Source organism: Harmonia axyridis, chromosome 6 (assembly GCF_914767665.1).
Source record: "Harmonia axyridis chromosome 6, icHarAxyr1.1, whole genome shotgun sequence".
NCBI classification, from domain to species: Eukaryota; Metazoa; Arthropoda; class Insecta; order Coleoptera; family Coccinellidae; genus Harmonia; species Harmonia axyridis.
Genome location: NC_059506.1, coordinates 27,285,870 through 27,307,282, shown reverse-complemented (window position 1 = coordinate 27,307,282; position 21,413 = coordinate 27,285,870). Strand labels below are relative to the sequence as shown.

At 32.6% G+C, this 21,413-nt stretch overlaps 2 protein-coding genes across 2 annotated transcripts in view; one reads left to right on the top strand and one right to left on the bottom strand.

Annotated features, from left to right (window-relative positions):
* Window positions 1-21,413, top strand: part of LOC123682738 — a 387,699-nt gene that overhangs the window by 113,804 nt on the left and 252,482 nt on the right. The window lies entirely within an intron of this gene.
* LOC123682745 (40S ribosomal protein S26-like) lies at window positions 54-482 on the bottom strand. The gene has a single exon (XM_045621515.1). It carries the CDS (start codon window positions 414-416, stop codon window positions 72-74), a length of 345 nt encoding a protein of 114 aa, XP_045477471.1. The 5' UTR covers window positions 417-482; the 3' UTR covers window positions 54-71.

Below are 21,413 nucleotides of genomic sequence, written 5' to 3'. Positions count from 1 at the left end.
GATACTTTCAATGAGGATTGTGTAATACTGTAATGTTTTTGTTGAAGTTGTTATTCAATACAGAAAAATGCTCATTTCCTCTGAGGTTGGGTCCTCTGGTCTCTACCAGGGAAGTTCCTCTGTGGGGGTGTTCTGATCCTCCTATCTTTCTTAGACCTATTTCTTACTACTTTGCTGTGGATGGCACAAGACACACAGTAGTGCAACTTGGCATAAAGTTTGGGCAATGTGTATTGGTTATATACTGAAGCCTCAGTGATATCCCTGACAGCGGCAGCTTCGACGATATTCCTAATCACGAATTTTTTGATTGCCTTGTCTTTGGGGACGCATCTTGCACAGTTGGTGCAACGGACGGGCTTAACATGACCACGTCCATGTTTGGACCTTCCTCCATTACGCCTTTTGCAAGTCATTTTGAACCACTATATCCGCAACGTTACAAGTGTAGAACGTCTATAAAAGAATATATTTGTGAACGTCGTGTACTCTCTCTATAGTTTTATTCTTCACCATTATGATTATTTTGATTCATATTCATATGATCTAAGATTAAGAGATATTCATCCGGTAGTAGCATATTTGGAAGTTCGTTATCTTGGTTATTTTGGTTTCCATTATTATGATCGTCTTCATCTGAGTGTCTACAATGTGAAAGCATCTTGGACGCCAACATCTTGGACGTATTCTTCTTGAAAGCCTTCGCCTTCCTCGAAATCACTGTCGTCGAAATCAATTTCGTAGTCTTCATCTGAGTCGTCTTCATCTAAGTCTTCTTCATCTTGGCCGCCTCCATTTTGACCGCCTACATTTTGTAGGACTTTGTTATTCAAATCCATATTATTATCGACCAAGTACAACGTGGTCTTGTGGAATGTTGTCATGACCGTTATTATTTAGATATTCTCCATCATTCTCGTCACTTGAGTCTGAATCTGATTCGGCAATGGCAATCGCAGGCACACAACGTAATTTAGCTGAAAATAGAAATAATCCATTATACCTAATCTAGTTTCATTTTAAATATGAGGAGTTTCAATTTATTGAATTTTGTTTCATGCAAAATTCGGTTTGAATTAGAGATGCTCCAGTTGTGGGAAAATTTCATTTTACCTTTGAAATTTTTTTCTGGGGCGTCGAAAGGAAATTGCTGAGTACAGGGTGTCCCAAATTCGATGTTCACTGAATGCACATCGAGAACTGAAAGACTTATAGAAAATACCTTCAAAGACTCCCGATTTATTTTTCGAAATAATAAAATATCACTAAGCAGATCATATATCTTGATTCGTTTTCGGCATTTCTGAAAAATTACTGTTTCAATATTTCACAATGACTGAACCGTCATTGATTGAAAATAACAATTTTCGACGTTTACGTAAAACCAGGGTTCTCGCAATTTTACTGACATACTTTCAAAATTTGTACATACCTTTCCCATTCGGCAAATTTTCCCTTCATCATTTTTTTTTCAGCGAGCTCGTGACCATCAGCAACTTATTTTCTTGTTCCTGTAGTTAATTCGCTCTTTGTGGTTTTTCGATGAGGAGTCGGACGACTTTGGTTTTTCACGGCAAAATTTCGGATCATGTCTTTTTGGACGACTTCATTTTTCACGACGTTATTATTGGCGGCTCCATTTTGAATAGGGTTATTATGACTATCCATGATGACTGAAAGAATGTCGTGTACTCTCTCTATAGTTTTATTCTTCACCGTTATGATTATTTTGATTCATATTCATATGATCTAAGATTTGGAGATATTCATCCGGTGGTAGCATATTTGGAAGTTCATTATCTTGGTTATTTTGGTTCCCATTATTATTATCGACTTCATCTTAAATGTCTACAATGTGAAAGCCGAAGTCTTGGAAGCCTTCATTTTGAAAGCCATCATCTAGGAAGCCAACATCTGGGACGTATTCTTCTTGATAGCCTTCGTCTTCATCTTCCTCGAAATCACTGTCGTCGAAGGGAATTTCGTCGAAATCAATTTTGTCGTCTTCATCTAAGTCGTCTTCATCTTGGTCGCCTCTATTTTGACCGCCTTCATTTTGTCACAATTTCCCAGGTTTCTATTTCGACAATTTGCCATCGATATGAGTTTTTCTACTGCTTCTAAGATTTCAAAGTAATCCGTTCTATTTTGACTGAGATCTCTTTCGGGGAGCATATGGAGGTCATTCAATGTACTTTTTGTGAGGTCAACGATGACATTCCCAACCTTTGCATGGCTGGGAATAAAATTAGAGCTGGAATAATCGATCCACTCGGTATTACTATCCTCATCAGCCGTGCGAGATAGACTATCACTCTCAATATAAATGGAGCAGGAGGGTTTTGAATTTCTAAAGGATCAGGTATATGGACTGGAATTTCTAAAGGATCAGGAATTTCTTGTAGCTCATAAGCTTTTTCCACTGGGCGTCCTCCACTAAACGTTCTATCCACTATGTTTCCAACCTCAATTTCATCTCCCATAACATAGTTCATATTTTCATTGTTTACATCAACCATTTCGGGGTTTTTATTTTCACATGATGATATGCAGCCGTCATTTCCCAGGTTGTCATTTTGCAAATTTTCCGTCTCTATGAGATTTTCTACTGCTTCTAGGATTTCGGAGTAATCCGTTCTATTTTTACAGAGATCTTCTCTTTCAAGGAGCTGATGGAGGTCATTTAACGTACTCTTTGTGAGGTCAATGATGACATTCCCAACCTTTGCATGGCTAGGAATAAAATTAGAGCTGGAATAATCGATGCACTCGGTATTACTATCCTCATCATCCGTTTGAGATAGACTATCACTCTCAATATAAATGGAGCAGGAGGGTCTTGAATTTCTAAAGGGTCAGGTAATTCGACTGGAATTTCTAAAGGATCAGGAATTTCTTGTAGCTCATAAGCTTTTTCCACTGGGCGTCCTCCACTAAACGTTACCTCCACTATGTTTCCAACCTCAATTTCATCTCCCATAACATAGTTCATATTTTCATTGTTTACATCAACCATTTCGGGGTTTTTATTTTCACATGATGATATGCAGCCGTCATTTCCCAGGTTGTCATTTTGCAAATTTTCCGTCTCTATGAGATTTCCTACTGCTTCTAGGATTTCGGAGTAATCCGTTCTATTTTTACAGAGTTCTTCTCTTTCAAGGAGCTGATGGAGGTCACTCAAAGTACTTTTTGTGAGGTCAACGATGACATTACCAACCTTTGCATAGCTAGGAATAAAAGTAGAGCTGGAATAATCGATCCACTCACAGATTTTCTACTGCTTCTAAGATTTCAATGTAATCCGTTCTATTTTGACTGAGATCTCTTCTTTCGAGGAGCCTATGGAGGTCATTCAATGTACTCTTTGTGAGGTCAACGATGACATTCCCAACCTTTGCATGGCTAGGCATAAAATTAGAGCTGGAATAATCGATTCACTCGGTATTACTATCCTCATCAGCCGTTGTAGATAGACTAATACCCTCAATATAAATGGGTTCACCATGTTCATCGAACCCATTGAATATTTTTTGTTTTAAATTGTCGATATTTGTCATCGAGGAAATCGAGGGTGAAGCGAAAGTCTACTGATTCCGGGTAGTCACCTATTTCGTTCGAATTTTCATTTTATATTCTTACTGCCATCGTTATTTAAAAAAACAGCCAAATTACGAAATAACCTGAATAAAATGATGAGGAAGATCATCACTCTCAAAATATATGGGTTCACCATGTTCATCGAACCCATTGAATATTTTCTCCTTAAATTTTCGATATTTGCCATCGAGGCATTCGAGGGCACAATTACTTTTTCAACTCCAGTAAATCCAAGAAAGGTTTACCTTCAAATTTGAATAATCAGTCTAATCCCATTCTGACCATTTCAGACGACTTTATTTCAGATCACTTCGTTTGGAACGACTAAACTTCGGCTACTTCGTTTCGGAATACTTCATTTTGGACCACTTCGTTTCGGAAGACTTGATTTCGGAGCACTTTATATGGGACGACTTTCTATCAGACGACTTTTTGTATCGGAGTACGGGAAATGCGGACAAAACGACATATGCGGACAAAATGAACTTTCAGATTTTTTCAAAAGTGGCGCAGTATAGCTCGGGGTTTCACAGCGATTCAGTTTCTGCTAGTGATGATGGCAATCCTGCGAAGAAATCTATATCCTACTGTCTGTATCACTGGCGCAATAGCTACAAATGTGTTTACGTTGGTTGAATTTTTTTTGTTCATTTGGTTTCTGAATTGCTTCTGGAGAGTGTCATTACGATATTCGTTGTGTTTTTAATGTATTCTTGTTTGTAATGACGTAATAATATGTATAAGTTTTAAGACGAATATCAGTTTTGGTTTGAAATTATGCTTGAATATCATAAAAAGTATGTATCGGACAAAATGACATACCAACCTGATGGACAAAACGACATAGTATGTCATTTTGTCCGATACATAACAAGAGAATATATTTTTGGAAATAATATAGAATTTTGTTGATTGATTTTCACGTGAAACTAATGAGCTCATTTTCATGTTGTTTTGTACTCATTTTGTTCGGACTATACGTGATATAACGTGAAATTCTGGTATGTTTCTTGTACGTATGGTATGTATAAAATACGATATCCTTTGCTATTGAAATTCTTTCACCACTTCCTCAGTGACAAGGCATAAGAAAGACAAAAGCTCGCAAATGCACGTTAACGCCTTATTTTGAGAAAACCAAGGCTAAATCTGCTGCGACAAATCTACCCAAGAAGAAGAAACAAGAAATTACTGAAACATTATTCAATGATAAAAAAAACCTGTGATGAAAAAACAAGGCCATTGAAAAATATAAAAGAATTCGACACTGAACCGTTTCAAATTAATAATAAAAATGAAGATGTCGATGACTGCTTTTGCATTTACTGCAATGACGTTTTTTTTCGTTTCATACCTGGTGAGCAGTGGCTGCGTTGCATACGGTGTTTACACTGGGCCTAAACATCGTATGCTACTGGTTCGAGAACCAAAACCTTCGTATTTTCGAACTTTGCATTCAAATATTATGTTTTTCATTATTTCTTTTACTAGAATGTCATTTTGTCCTAAGTATATGGACAAAATGAAATTTGTTAGAAAACAAAATAATTCCTTATATCTTTCAGTTTTGTAGTTCAATTCTAATTTCAGCTCATAATACTTAAAAACAATTGACCACAGTTAGTATTTAGCACCAAAATGGGAGCATTATTGCAATAATTGAAAATATATGATTGAAAAACAAAACAGTATGTCATTTTGCCTGCATTTCCCCTACATTGTATTGGACGACATTGTATTGGACGAATCCTAATTAAGATTATTTGGATTCATAATCATAAGATCTATGATTTCGAGATATTCCTCCTCTGGTAGCATATGTGGAAGTTCATTATCTTGGTTCTCATTATTATGATCGTCTTCATCTTGAATGTCTACAATGTGAAAGCCTAAGTCATGGACGCCTTCATCTTGAAAGCTATCATCTTGGACGCCAACATCTGGGACGTAATCTTCTTGATAGCCTTCATCTTCCTCGAAATCACTGTCGTCGAAATCAATTTCGTCGTCTTCATCTGAGTCGTCTTCATCTATGTCGTCTTCAACTTGGTCGCCTCCATCTTGGTCGCCTCCATTTTGACCGCCTACATTTGGTAGGTCATTGTTATTTAAATCTATATTATTATCGACCATGTACCATACGTCAACGTGGTAGTGTGGAATGTTGACATGACCGTTATTATTTAGATATTCTCCATCATTCTCGTCACTTGAGTCTGAATCTGATTCGGCATTGGCAACCGCAGGCGCACAACGTAATTTAGCTGAAAATAGAAATAATCCATTATACCTAATCTAGTTTCATTTTAAATATGAGGAGTTTCAATTTATTGTATTCTGCTTCATGCAAAATTCGGTTTGAATTAGTGATGCTCCAGTTGTGGGAAAGTTTCATTTTAACTTTGAAATTTTTTTTCTGGGTGTCGAAAAAAAATTGCTGAGTACAGGGTGTCCCAAATCCGATGTTCACTGAATGCATATCGAGAACTAAAAGACTTATAGAAAATACCTTCAGAGACTCCCGCTTTATTTTTCGAAATAATGAAATAGCACAAAGCAGATCATATATTATATCTTGATTCGTTCTCGGCATTTCTGAAAAATTACTGTTTCTATATTTCACTCTGTCTGGATTTTCGTTCAAAATATTGGAAAAATTCTAAAACGTGTTCTTCAGTAATTATTATGGTTTATATGACACTTATAACTGACACGGGCGTAGCCAGGTTTCAGTTTCGGGGGGGTTTCAAGACAAGGGCGTATACAGAAAAATAAAGGAAGGAATAAGAATATTTTCCATAGAAATAAATGAGTATTTGGAATATGCCTACATGTACAGGGTGGGCAAATTCCGATGTTTTACCACTACAACTTTAAACCAGATGAGATAGACAAAATCTGATTCCCCATTCTCGGTCTCTTTTCCTGAGAAACTAACATGGGTAGTATTCCTTTTTGGCCACCTTCTTTTGTTTTCGAGTTATAAGCGAAAATTGAAAAAATGGCTGTATCGAAAAACATTTATATCTCCGCTAATACTGATGATGAGGCTCTGAAATTAAAACATTATACAGGCACTTTTTTACGTAGAATCCAGTGGCGTTCTCGTATTTTCAGAAGGGTTTACAATTACGAAGCTATGACCCAAAGTTATGTTTTTTCAAATGGGCACACTAAATTTTTGTGTCATTTTCTGAAAGCTTGATTTTTCTTGATTTCAAAAATATATAACATCGTTTGATTCGGATCAATATAAATAATATAAAATGGCCAAAAACCTCTTTTCACCTAAGAGTCTCAATATTTCTATGGATTCAACTGTTGATGAACACAGAAAAATTGAGCTTTCTGAACAACCTTCCGTCAATCTGATTATTTCTATGCTTTTCACTTATTTCTACAAAATTCGAATTCTAGATATGTTTTATAAATTTTTCATCAAAAGTTTGATTTGGAAATATAGAAGAAACCACAAGATCGAATTTTTCAAACGAAAGAGTCGTATTGAGATGCATGTAACAGGAGATTATTTACATAGGTCTCCAGAATCAATACGCACAAGTACCAATCCATTTTAAACAGCATATGAAACAATGCATATATGATTGAACTCAGCATTTTAATTACGAAGGGACAAACAAGAAATAATATTTGACCAAATAATGACAACAATAGCACAATGCACAGTCGAAACGTCTTCTCGATATTTCAATAGATGAATATTTGAAACTGTGTTCAAGCTACCCAGGAAACTTTTTCCAAGTTCGTTTATCTTTTCGAAACTATTTGTATAAAATAAATATAGATTCGAATTTCGTAGAAATAAGTGAAAAGCATAGAAATAATCAGATTGTCGGAAAGACACTGCTCTTGTTAAAGAAAGCTCAATTTTTCTGTGCTCATCAACAGTTGAAACCATAGAAATATCTAGACTTTCAAGTAAAAAAAGGTTTTTGACCATTTTCTGTTATTGATTTCAATACGAATCATACGATGTTATATATTTTTGAAATCAGGAAAAATTAAGCTTTCAGAAAATGGCACAAAAATCTAGTGTTCCCATTTGAAAAAACATATCTTTGGGTCATAGCTTCGTAATTGAAAACCCTTCTGAAAATACGAGGACGCCACTGGATTCTACTTAAAAAAGTGCCTGTTTAATGTTTTAATTTCAGAGCTTTATCATCAGTATTAGCGGAGATATAAATGTTTTTCGATACCGCCATTTTTCCAATTTTCGCTTATAACTCGAGAACAAAAGAAGGAGGCCAAAAATGAATACTACCCATGTTAGTTTCTCTTCTCTTTAGAGACCAAGAATGGGGAATCACATTTTGTCTATTTCATCTGGTTCAAAAGTTGTAGTGCTAAAACATCGAAATTTGCCCACCCTGTACATTGTATACTAAAAATATCAAACTCGTTCTCTGTATATGTCAGTGGTTCATGAAAATGAAGCGAATAAAAGTGCTTGACATAACCATAATGATATTTATTATAAAATATATATTTAATCATTCAAAAAAACAGAAAAAACAAGAACTTCTGATTTTATTTACATATTATAAAAAAGGTCTTGTGTTTTTCTTTTTAAATATATGAACTTCATGGGAGCCAACCCATTCAGTCTATTTTCACTAGTTTCATTTTTCAAGTATGTTTCGAGAAAAAAAGAATTTTAAAAATCACTTTTTGAAATTTGGTTTATTTCTTCACATCGATTTCTATAAATATATTCAGGAAATAAATACCGTCGTAATATTTATACAACAGATACTCAAATTCAAATTTTTGTGTGAAAAGATTATATGCAAAAAAACGGCAAAAATGAAAATTTTCACCTTTTTGAATTTTTGAATGTTTCATCATGAAATTTTGGTGGTAAACCTCAGATTCAAATTCTTTACCCCAGAAACAAAAAAAAACAAACTGAATCGAAGAAATTGAAACTACCCCATCGAATGAGTTTTAGCAGAGATAAAATACGCCAATTTTCAACTAACGTTTGAGCTAGGTTCATCGGACAAACACTTGATTGAAGAAAACGTCTAAAGATTAAATTTTTGTTGTATTTTTTCAATGTTCCGTCACGAAATTTTGATGGAAAACCTCAGATTGGGATTGAATACCCAAAGGATGAACCCTTGAATTTCCAGATTTTTGTGAGGAATTTCTTACTAATTGTGTGTTTTTTTCGAGACATTTGTAGATATCTAGTATACTTTTATCTTATCTGTTGAATCCGTGTAATTTCATGTATTTTAGAATATCTATGCAAATGATACCAGGATGTTAAATAATGTGTACCTCTCATTTCAGAGCCCTGATGATGATAATAAAAGTTATTGAAACTGTGGGCAACTGAATAATTGACAAGATCTGAAGTGGTGATCCCAAAATTTTACTTCACTATAGATTGGTGGTGTAGGATCAGAGAAACAGGAAAATGATACTCTGTTAGTTCGGCGACGTTTCGGAAAAATTTATTTCCATCCTCAGGGCTCTACAAAATTTACGAAAACATCATTTGCAACATTGATGAAGGTGTTTACAAAATAAAGGAAAGATGAGTATTACTAAAAGTTATTGACTAGAAAATATCACATAAAAGATGGTCTGGTATAATTTAGATATACAAAGAAACATTATAAAATTCAAAACATTTTTAGTTTAAAATAAGAGTAAAAATAAAAAGTAGTATACACACATATAGGTACAAACAAAGTACTTACAAGCTAGACAAATGTATCTTCCCAAAATCATCTCATTAAAATTCAAATCAATCCTTCAATATTTCACGTATAAATAAATCATAATATATTAAAAAGCGGGGACAAACAATGCGACCGATGCATAGACAGTACGCCGACATACGGAGGTGAAATCAAAGGAACAGCGGACTCGAAACAAATTAGGGTAAAAAACTTAGATGTATGTATGTGAATGCGCTGTAGTAATGAAGTCGATAGGGGTTAGAAATCTTTATTTTATTTTATTATTATTCATTCCGTAGTTGGATATTTGTTTTTAATAAGGAATAATAAAATCGGCGAAGTTGTTGGATGTCAGAATTTACTGAGTCATGGATACTTATTTGTAACATTTCAAAAATTAGCTGATTGCTCAAGTATGGCTCCCTATTTAATATTTTGACGTCTTCAAAATTAAAGTTGTGATTTTCGTTCCGGCAATTTTCGGCCAAGGCTGTTTTAGGGTTGGAGATCGGCAAACGGACATACCTAATATGTTCCTGTATTCTGGATTTCAGATATCGGCCCGTCTGGCCTATGTAAACGCGAGAACAATTTAGACAACTGATTTTATAAACAACATTGGAGTTCAGAAGAGTTGGTGTCGGGTTTTTGACAATACTGAAAAAATTCTTGCATAAGGTATTTGAACTTTTGAAAGACACCCTGACGTTCTCCTTTTAAATAATCTTGGATAGTCTCTCTGAGAGGCCTTTGATATATATGAGTTTGTTATAATATAAAACTGTACTCGAAGGTTCCTCAGATGAAATGATCTGTGGTGGAGAGGGTTTGAGAGACTCCCCTAATATTTTGCTTATGAGATGCGCCGGATAGCTGTTGTTAAGTAAAATGGATCTGATCTTTTTCAGGTTTTTTTCATGATACCTTTTGTCAGAGAGGTTCAAGGCTCTGAACTTGAGATTTCGTATGATATTAACTTTATGTATCATGGCATGTTGGGAGTGAAAACCTATATACCTGCCAGAAAAAGTAGGTTTATGATACCAATCAACGTACAAGACATTATCATCCATGCGTTCAACTCTCATGTCAAGGAAATTCAGAGCGCTTTTTGATTCCAATTCTAAAATGAACTGTAATTTTGGGTGGAAAGAGTTGAAAGTGTCCAACACGAGTTGTTCAGTGTTAACAGGAACGGAAGTGAAAATACCATCGACATAACGTTTGAAAATTGGTACACTGAAAGGCAAGCGAGAGAGACAATAATCTTGAAGCTTTACCATTACGATGTCACAGCAAATCTGCGAAACACAATTTCCCATCCCGAAACCAAAGATTTGCCGATAAAATTGAATTTTTTCAGTATTGTCAAAAACCCGACACCAACTCTTCTGAACTCCAATGTTGTTTATAAAATCAGTTGTCTAAATTGTTTACATAGGCCAGACGAGCCGATATCTGAACTCCAGAATATAATAATATATAATATAATGTTTATTTACTATAAACATAAAAAAAAATTACAGAGGTATTTATTTCACGAAATATTTACCTGTGCGTAATACAGGAACATATTAGGTCTGTCCGTTTGCCGATCTCCAACCCTAAAACAGCCTTGGCCGAACATTGCCATTTCACCTCCTTCTGTCGGCGTACTGTCTATGCATCGGTCGCATTGTTTGTCCCCGCTTTTTAATATATTATGATTTCTTTATACGTGAAATATTGAAGGATTGATTTGAATTTTAATGAGATGATTTTGGGAAGATACATTTGTCTAGCTTGTAAGTACTTTGTTTGTACCTATATGTGTGTATATTACTTTTTATTTTTACTCTTATTTTAAACTAAGAATGTTTTGAATTTTATAATGTTTCTTTGTATATCTAAATTATACCAGACCATCTTTTCTGTGATATTTTCTAGTCAATAACTTTTAGTAATGCTCATCTTTCCTTTATTTTGTAAACACCTTCATCAATGTTGCAAATGATGTTTTCCGTAAATTTTGTAGAGCCCTGAGGATGGAAATAAATTTTTCCGAAACGTCGGCGAACTAACAGAGTACCATTTTCCTGTTTCTCTGATCCTACATCACCAATCTATAGTGAACTAAATAATTGGTTTTTGTCATCTTCAGACCTCAAACCCATTTAACCATTAAACTTATATTGAAACAACAGGTCATCATAATCCAAAACCTCGTGTATAGGTTCACCTGATGTTTTGAGTGGAGAATTATTTCATGATTGGGTTGTTAAATCAATACCTTCTTCTTCTATAGATGATTGGTAAAATGTGTGTTAGTTCACTGCTCAGATGATGAATTTCAAAAATTCAATGGAGAATGACCGAATCTAGGATATTTGAAGAATGACGACAAAAATGGTTGGAGAGATAACCAACAGAGCTGATATCAAGCTATATAAATAATAATCTGTAAACAAAGTTTAGGCTTTGCATCTATAGTTTGTTTATATTCTATTTTCATATTGAACATCGTTAAATCTGTTTTTATTCTTCAATGAGTGATCCAAGATTTAAATAAGTTCTAATTTTATTATGAAATTTCAATTGTGTATTCAATTGAAAAATGTATTCGAAAGAACAAATTCAAAAATTTCTTCAACTTTTAACCACATAGAGATAACAGAATGAAATAAAATTTTAAATTTCACAAATTAAAAATTATTTCATGCAAAACTGCTTCAAGTAATTGGTGGGTGAATCAAAGCCGTTGTAACGATAACTCAATGAAACATGAAATTTTGAAAAACAAGAAAATACAAAAGATACGCTGGAAGCACTCGAACATACCTTTGTTTGGTTGAACGCCAGAATGGGCAGTTGGTAATATCTTGGTATCTATTTGTAGTCTTTAAAACCTTTTCACACATTTCAAGAAAATTATAAGAAATAAAAAAATAACGAAATTTATAGGATAACTCTGAATTTTGTTACGCACCATTCATTCCGTGCAAATCGAATATATATATATATATTAATTATCTTCGGTGCATATACAGGGTGGCCACTTTTTCAATGGGATTGTATTGGTAACTTTTAAACCATAAGAGTTAGAAGGTCGGTCAAATGGAGAAAAAGTTGCATGCATAGAAGCATTATCAAGCAGTTCAAACAAATCGAGATTATCAGAGCCAGTTATTGAGATATCATAAGAAAAGTAAATTATTTCATTTTGAAAATTTTTTTTTCCACTTTATTTCAAATATTATCAAAAAATTTTACAGAAATTTTTTATTCGACAGTAAACTGTTCTCAATTTGACATAATCAGATTTCGTATCCAACGTTTCGTGCTCTCTGGGCCACCCTCAACCTCATTTTTTTCAATACGGACCTGTATATTTTATGACACTGTATATTTTGACCCTTATCCAATTTTCCTTGGGTCGGATCTGTAGTGAATGCAATTTATCAAAAACTGCTGTTAATAAAATAGTCAAGAGACGCGAATACAATGATTTTAAATTCGAATACCAAGCCTTGCAAAACTTATATCGTAATGATATCAAAATAAAGTTCGATTCTTTAATTTGTTTCAACGGAACAAATGACAAATCCAACATTACCTAATGATTTCTCGCGAGAAGATTGAGAATGTATTGAAAGGTATTCAAGAAGACGGAATAAGCAAATGTATGGTTTCCAGAACCGTTAAGTGCATTTTACAAAATGGTGGACATTTCGAACACTTACTTCATTCATTTTCATTTACTTTCGAATAATCATTCGATTTTACTTTCATTGAATGATAATTCGTTTAATTATTATGAATTGAAATATGTAATAATACCTATATTTTAAAACAAGTTGCAGAATGGGCTTCTATTCTAACACGAACGCGAAATTCGAAAACGAGCGACGAAGGAGCGAGTTTTCGAACGCATGAGTGTTGGAATTGCATTCTGCAACGAGTATTTGACGATATTTTCTCTATTTCATTCAAGTTTTGTGAATTATTGTCGAAATTAAATGAAAAATTTAGATTGAATATCCTAGTGACATTTGTATTGTATCATTGCAGTTGATGTGACTGTTACGAACATTGACAGATTACGGAATTTGGATATGAATCGTACGTTTAGAATTTTGAAATAATTTACAATTACTCATTAAATTCGTTAGTTATGTCTGACGAAATCGATTTAACACCACCAGAATTAAGAGAAATTGCGATTAATGTTGCAAATCGTTTCACTATACCGAATTATATTATTTTGACAATTATTGACGTTTGTTGAAATTTGATAGGATTGGAAGTCAATATAGACAACCATAAACCGAAAAATACAACTGAAAAATGATGCTGTAATGAGTTCATTACAGCACTGTTTTTAGAACTGTAATGAAGTTATTACGATACTGAAATAGAGAAATAATTATTACTTGTTTCTTGATTTGATTCTGATATGTTCCATTCAGTTCAAGATGAATAAGTTGATTTTCTCATCGAAATGTATTGCATGTTGTTAATTAAACTAAAGGTACCTGAATGTAATACAGATCCGACCCAAAGGAATTTGGATAAGGGTCAAAATCACCTGAAAATCAACTTTGAATGACATTGCATGATATATCGTTGAATTTAGCGTTAAAAGTTATTTCGAAAAGTGTCATAAAATATACAGGTCCGTATTGAAAAAAATGAGGTTGAGGGTGGCCCAGAGAGCACGTAACGTTGGATACGAAATCTGATTACCTCAAATTGAGAACAATTTAATGTCGAATAAAAAATTTCTGTAACATTTTTTGATAATATTTCAAATAAAGTGGGAAAAAAAGAAATTTCAAAATGACATAATTTACTTTTCTTATGATATCTCAATAACCGGCCCTGATAATCTCGATTTGTTTGAACTGCTTGATAATGCTTCTATGCATGCAACTTTTTGTCCATTTGAACGACCTTCCAACTCTTATGGTTTAAAAGTTACCAATACAATCCCATTAAAAAAGTGACCACCCTGTATAAAAACCCGACGCGTTGCTTCAACGGTCCCATCGAAATGAACAGAAAAATATACCGAAATTTAGAACAAAATAAAATTAACAAAATATTGAGTACTGCATCAACAGCCGTTATGGGTAAAATACTATACACTCTGTCCGTAAAGTATGGAACAAATTTATTTTCAGCTGAACAGACCATTTTAAGAAATAATCCTGAAACACGTAGATTTTTATTTCAATTTGCCCTATTTTAAAATGATAATCTAATATACAGGATGAAATACTTTCGAGTATTGACGTCACCGTTCTTTTTTCAAATGGAACACCCCCATTTTGTCTAAATTTTCTGATTACTCTAGCTGAGCTGATTCCAAAAATGTATCACATATTGATTTCAATTGGTACTGGGTGGACAAAAATACAATAGTTTTGTGTGTGCTCATAAAGTAAAGCGTAACATTCTTTATTAGTTAAATTGGCAATATTATCAAAAATACTTATTGTCTAGCGGCAATTGGTTTGAATATAATACCCTGTAGTATCCTGTTACATTCATTACATGTTTTTAAATTGAAAAGAAATGATTTCTTTTAAATTCTTTCTGCTAGACCACAAGTACCAAACATGTTTGGAAACACCTCATTTTTATTAATCTAAAATTGTAACAAACTACAGGGTGTTACATTCAAACCAATTGCCGCTAGACAATAAGTATTTTTGATAATATTGTTAATTTAACTAATAAAGAATGTTACGCGTTACTTTATGAGTTCACACAAAACTATTGTATTTTTGTCCACCCTGTACCAATTTGTGTTCCATTTGAAAAAATGACAGTGACCTCATTACTCGAAAGTAATTCACCCTGTATATTAGATTATTATTTTAAAATACGGTAAATTAAGATCAAAAATCGAGGTGTTTCAGGATTATTTCTTAAAATGGTATGTTTAGCTGAAAATGAATTTGTTCCATACTTTACGGACACAATGTATATAATTCACTAGCAAATAGAAAGAAAAACAATAGTATAGAATTCAGAGAACTTGATTGCAAAAATAGGTGTCTATATTTTCCATACAAGTTTAATGAATCATTCATTGAACAGTTTCAATATACAGGGTGTTCTGATTTGTTTCCGACAAACTGAAACGGGTGATAGATAACATCATTTTGAGCAAAAAAGTTCCTATGAACATGGGTCCGGAAATGCTTCGTTTCCGAGATACAGGGTGTTAAAGTTGAAAAAATAATTCGAGTTTTCTTTAATATGTTTTGACTGCTTTGAAATCCTTTCATGAAATTATTCCTATTCAAATATTAAATTTAAATTTAATTTGAAAATTTCTGAGGCGAAATGCATGCGGATTATCTATTTCCCACTAATAAGTAGAAGTGGTATGCTATGTAATTGTTGTTTTTAAGTGTTCTGAATATTCTGTTTCCTGAAATATTGAGTTGTTGGGATGCTTTAAATGCGTTTTTCTCTGAAACGGTAGCCCCTAGCAACTTACATGAGGTATACCTTTTTCAACTAGAAAAGTCAGGGGAATCGATATTTTTAAAGGAGACGAAATGACTGCCAGTGGCGCCCTCTAGAAAATACAACCAAATCGACCACAAATTTGAATTTCTCACATCAAAAAACCCTATGTACTAACTTTCATGCGATTATTTGGAATCAGTCGAAAGATATTAAAGAAAACGCGAATTATTTTTTTCAACTTTAACACCCTGTAACTCGGAAACGAAGCATTTCCGGACCCATGTTCATAGGAACTTTTTTGCTCAAAATGATGTTTTCTATCACCCGTTTCAGTTTGTCAAAAACAAATCAGAATACCCTGTATATATAGTAACTTTGCAAAGTATTTTACACATTGGTTAATGAATTGGTTTCAATTTTGAAAGTTGCATTATAACTTCAATGTTAAATTTCTTCATATAGGTACTAAATGGATTCTTTGAATTTTATTTTTGTCTTATTATGATATGGCACCTCGCTGCACTATTCAAATTTATCAACTAGATTTTTCCGTTTTCCTCTTTCAATTTTTGGAAGAAAACTTGGCAACGTTTCAATTATTTCAATGATGAATTTCAAAATTTTAGGGATTTTTACATTTACAAATTAACAAATAGTTATTTTAAATGTGAACGTTCTCGTGTAATTCAATTTGAAAATTCAGAATATCAATGAGAGAAAATATTTTTAGATAAAAAGCGATAAATAACAATGTGATAATGACAAAATTTTGAAATTTTCAAAGTGATATTATCTAAAAAATGTGAATTTTTCGGTGAAAAAAATCGGTAGGTTTATTCTAAACTTCTATACGAAGGTTTCTTCCAAAAATTGAAAAAGTGATTTCTGCACAAAACCAAAATGAATCTACATTGAAGAATCTAGTGAGAAAGTAAGTGTACACACTTAGTAATAATTCTGTAATAAAGCGTTCTAATAATTATACTCAAACCAACAAGTAGTCTCATTCAATTCAAATCGTTTAAAAAATATTTCAACTTACCTAAATTGAACATTGCTTTATCTAAGTTGTGAATCACTTAAACAACTTGGAACACTTCTCACCAAAGGAACTGAATACTTATAGCAAAGTTTACTGAAATTATAAGAGGACACACTCACACACGAAAAAAGATATAGGATCTAGATTCTACCGTAATACTAGTAAAGTCTTATTACCCTCAGTGCTTCGTTGTAACCCCTTAAGTAATCAGTCAAGTACCCCCTCTTCCGAATAACCCAATGATTTTTAGGCTATTACGCATGACTAGTGATTTGAAAAACTCACTCACACGAATACTACGAAGTTCAAATATATAGATAACTATCTATACGAAATATCTAAAGGACTCAACATGAAAGAAATTAGGAAACCTGCTGATTCATGCCATTGAATTGCAATCTCTATTGACTAGCAATATTTAAGTATAATAAGAGAATCGTTAAATATTAAGGAAAATTTTAAACAATAGATTTATTAGAAAAGTATAATGAAATTGTTTCATTTTTCAATCTATATCATTATAATGCTTGAGTATTCTACAAGAAGAGCTTATTTATTCAAATTTTCTTTGAAAAAAACCGATGTGATCTATCTATCATATGTTTTTTTATTTCACTGTATATCTTTCCTCCGTTGCCTAAGAATGAATTATAAATGATAATAATTGTAAAATTGAAAATCAAAACTTTTTTTTTTCTCTATATACATTGCACTTCTGTAAACTTTAAACACTACTTGTCGACTTTTTTCTTGGTTATAAGTTTACCGGTTTATGTTTTTATTATGAATAAATGAATAAATTACCTTTTGGCGAGGTAATTTAAAATCCTCTCTGAATATTGCAGTGTTTCGTCCTGAGATCTCTGATGGATGGATCAGTTTGGCACTGAGTGATTATCTGCCAAATATACGGTTTTGTGGTCTCCATAGGTGCAATTGCAGCATGAATGAACGAAAGTGGAAAGGTCCTGTTTTCATGTCCGTGCTTTTCCATTAAGTTTTTTATAATTCTTTATATTTTTAAAATTATTATTTTATATTGCCTTACAAAATATCAATGAGGTCGGATTTATTGTAACGGAATTATTTAGTAATTTTTCAATATTCTGCTTAATTATCTTTGGTTTTGGTTACGCTACCAACACGAAATTATTGGCACGAGACTTGATATTATTATTCCAGAAAAACAAGCAATAGATAGATAATTGTCGATAGTTTTTGCAGGTATCCTGGAAAGTTTTCTGTATAGTCTATATACGCAGGCAAAATTTTAAATCGATCGAATATGTAATCATGGTATTTAGTATTCATTTAATTATTTTGTTGATAAATTTTTATAGTTTTATTATCAGCTCAAAATTTTGGACAGAGCTTCAAATTGTTATTTCATATGAATATTAAGAATCTCAAAACCATCGGTTTAAATATCAGGTAGTTTTTTTTTAAATATTGAATTAAATGAGTTTATTTATATTTTTATTTTGAAATTAAATATTGTTGAACCTGTTTTCCATTCTTCAATGAGTAATCCAAAACTCGAATAAATTCCAATGACAACATAATAAATATTATAATTAATTCGTTCATCACAGCGCACTTACTGGATCTTTATATTAATTTGTATATTCTGTTGATTACGAGAGAATTATTTTAAATTCTTTTCATTGAAATCTTTAGTAGATACGAGAAAACTACAAGAATTCAAAAAGTGTAGTACTGCACCAAAGTTTTTTTCATGTTTTTCTTAACTATCCGTGGTCCACCAAAAAAATGTTCTGGAGGAAAGAATCGGGCATAAATCCAGAAAAAATATCACCCTGTAGATTTTCTTTCAAAATTAGACACATGACGGAAAGTTCAAATTGGAATATCTATGCTGAATTTATGTTAAATATTTTGTGAAGGGAAGGTGCTATGAATTTTGTAGAAGCCACTAAAAAGTTGTTGTAAAAAAAAAGTAACGCTATGAACCATAAAGCTGATATAGTATATTGAAGAATAAAGAACCTAATTGGCATTCAAACTCGAATCTGAAAATTTCAAGTATGTACCTCCATATAGAAAATTATCATCACATGAACAACAGGTTTTTTGGAAAGATTTTCGGATTTCAAATTGAACTTTTTATTGGATTTCTAAATATATCATTGATATTCTGCAGAATTGGTAATTTTTCTGTTTGAGGTATAAGTTGATGAAATTTCCAAAATAAATTCATTATTCTTCCAAATTTCTGGGTCGACTGATGCTACAGAATTTAAATTTGATACACTTTGAGTTGACTGATATTATAATATAAAAGAGTATGTACAGGGTGGGCAAATTTCGATGTTTTAGCACTACAACTTTTGAACCAGAGGAAATAGACAAAATCTGATATCCACTTCTCGATCTCTTTTTCTGAGAAACTAACAAGGGTAGTATTCATTTTTGGCCACCTTATTTTGTTTTCGAGTTATAAGCGAAAATTGGAAAAATGGCGATATCTAAAAACATTTATATCTCCGCTAATACTGATGATAGAGCTCTGAAATTAAAACATTATACAGGCACTTTTTTACGTAGAATCCAGTGGCTCGTATTTCTAAAAGGGTTTTTGATTACGAAGCTATGACCCAAAGTAATGTTTTTTCAAATGGGAACACTAGATTTTTGTGTCATTTTCTGAAAGCTTGATTTTTCCTGATTTCAAAAATATATAACATCGTATGATTCGGATCAATATAAATAATAGAAAATGGCCAAAAACCTCTTTTCACCTAAGAGTCTCAATATTTCAATGGTTTCAACTGTTGATGAACACAGAAAAATTGAGCTTTCTATAACATAAGCAGTGTCCTTCCGTCAATCTGATTATTTCTATGCTTTTCACTTATTTCTACAAAATTCGAATCTAGATATGCTTTATAAATTTTTTTATCTAAAAATTGATTTGGAAATAACGAAGAAACCACAAGATCGAATTCTTCAATCGAAAGAGTTGTATTGAGATGCATGTATCAGGAGATTATTTACATAGGTCTCCAGAATCAATACGCACAAGTACCAATCCATTTTAAACAGCATATGAAACAATGCATATATGATTGAACTTTTAATTACGAAGGGACAAACAAGAAATAATATTTAACCTAATAATGATAACAATTGCACAATGCACAGTCGACACCTCTTCTCGATATTTCAATAGATGAATATTTGAAACTGTGTTCAAGCTACCTAGGAAACTTTTTTCAAGTTCGTTTATCTTTTCGAAACTATTTGTATAAAATAAATATAGATTCGAATTTTGTAGAAATGAGTGAAAAGCATAGAAATAATCAGATTGACGGAAGGACACTGCTCTTGTTATAGAAAGGCTCATCAACAGTTGAAACCATAGAAATATTGAAACTCTTAAGTAAAAAAAGGTTTTTGACCATTTTCTGTTATTTATTTTGATACGAATCATACAATGTTATATATTTTAGAAATCAGAAAAATTAAGCTTTCAGCAAATGGCACAAAAATCTAGTGTTCCCATTTGAAAAAACATAACTTTGGGTCATAGCTTCGTAATTAAAAACCCTTTTGAAAATACGAGCACGCCACTGGATTCTACGTAAAAAAGTGCCTGTATAATCTTTTAATTTCCGAGCTCTATCCTCAGTATTAGCGGAGATACAAATGTTTTTCGATATCGCCATTTTTCCAATTTTCGCTTATAACTCGAAAACAAAAGAAGGTGGACAAAAATGAATACTACCCTTGTTAGTTTCTCAGAAAAAGAGATCGAGAAGTGGGTATCAGATTTTGTCTATTTCCTCTGGTTCAAAAGTTGTAGTGCTAAAACATCGAAATTTGCCCACCCTGTACATTGAATTGAGTCATGTCTCTATGTACTGAACACCTAATTAACACCAATAATAAGATAACTATGGTAACGATGACTTGAGAAATTACGTACGTCATTTAGGTGTATATAAATCATTCGAGTTTCAATGTATGTTCAATGTTATTGTAGCAGAAATGTTGTTCCTAACTCTTGTGGAATGTATTTTTCCTGGACTCAATGGCTTGACTGAACTCCAAAACGGTCAACGGCAGTTTCGTGCGGGAAAGTACCACTTTCCACACTTGTTAGGAAAATAACTATTATGAATTGACTCTCTGAGGAGTTAGGATATGATATTGGACCCAGCAATTGAATCAAAGGGCTACTCTAGAGTTGAAATTGAAAATATCACATCTCCAGTTGCTGAATAAAATAGTTTTTTTCCTTTTCAAAAATATATATCATGCTATATAAATAATAACACAAATGGATTTTCCTAAAAAATAGCCTGTAGAATGTTTTCGTTTCATATTTATTCCACCATTAACAAAAAAGTTATTTATTTATTTATTTATTTAAATGTATTACATCCAACAGGCACATGCCCAATTATAGGTGTAAGTAACATAAAAAAATTACCAAATAATGATAACTAACGGAATCGCCGTCGGCAGAAAAAAAATCAAAAAATCAAAATCAATTTTCTATCAGATAATACAATTTTCTTTTAAACTCTTTTTTTATGAGAATTCTTCATTTCTTCCGTTTTTCATTTTTTCCTTAT

What these genes read in the sequence shown, in the direction of transcription:
- LOC123682745 (XM_045621515.1), bottom strand. Translation starts at nt 416, where the DNA reads ATGACTTGCAAAAGGCGTAATGGAGGAAGGTCCAAACATGGACGTGGT.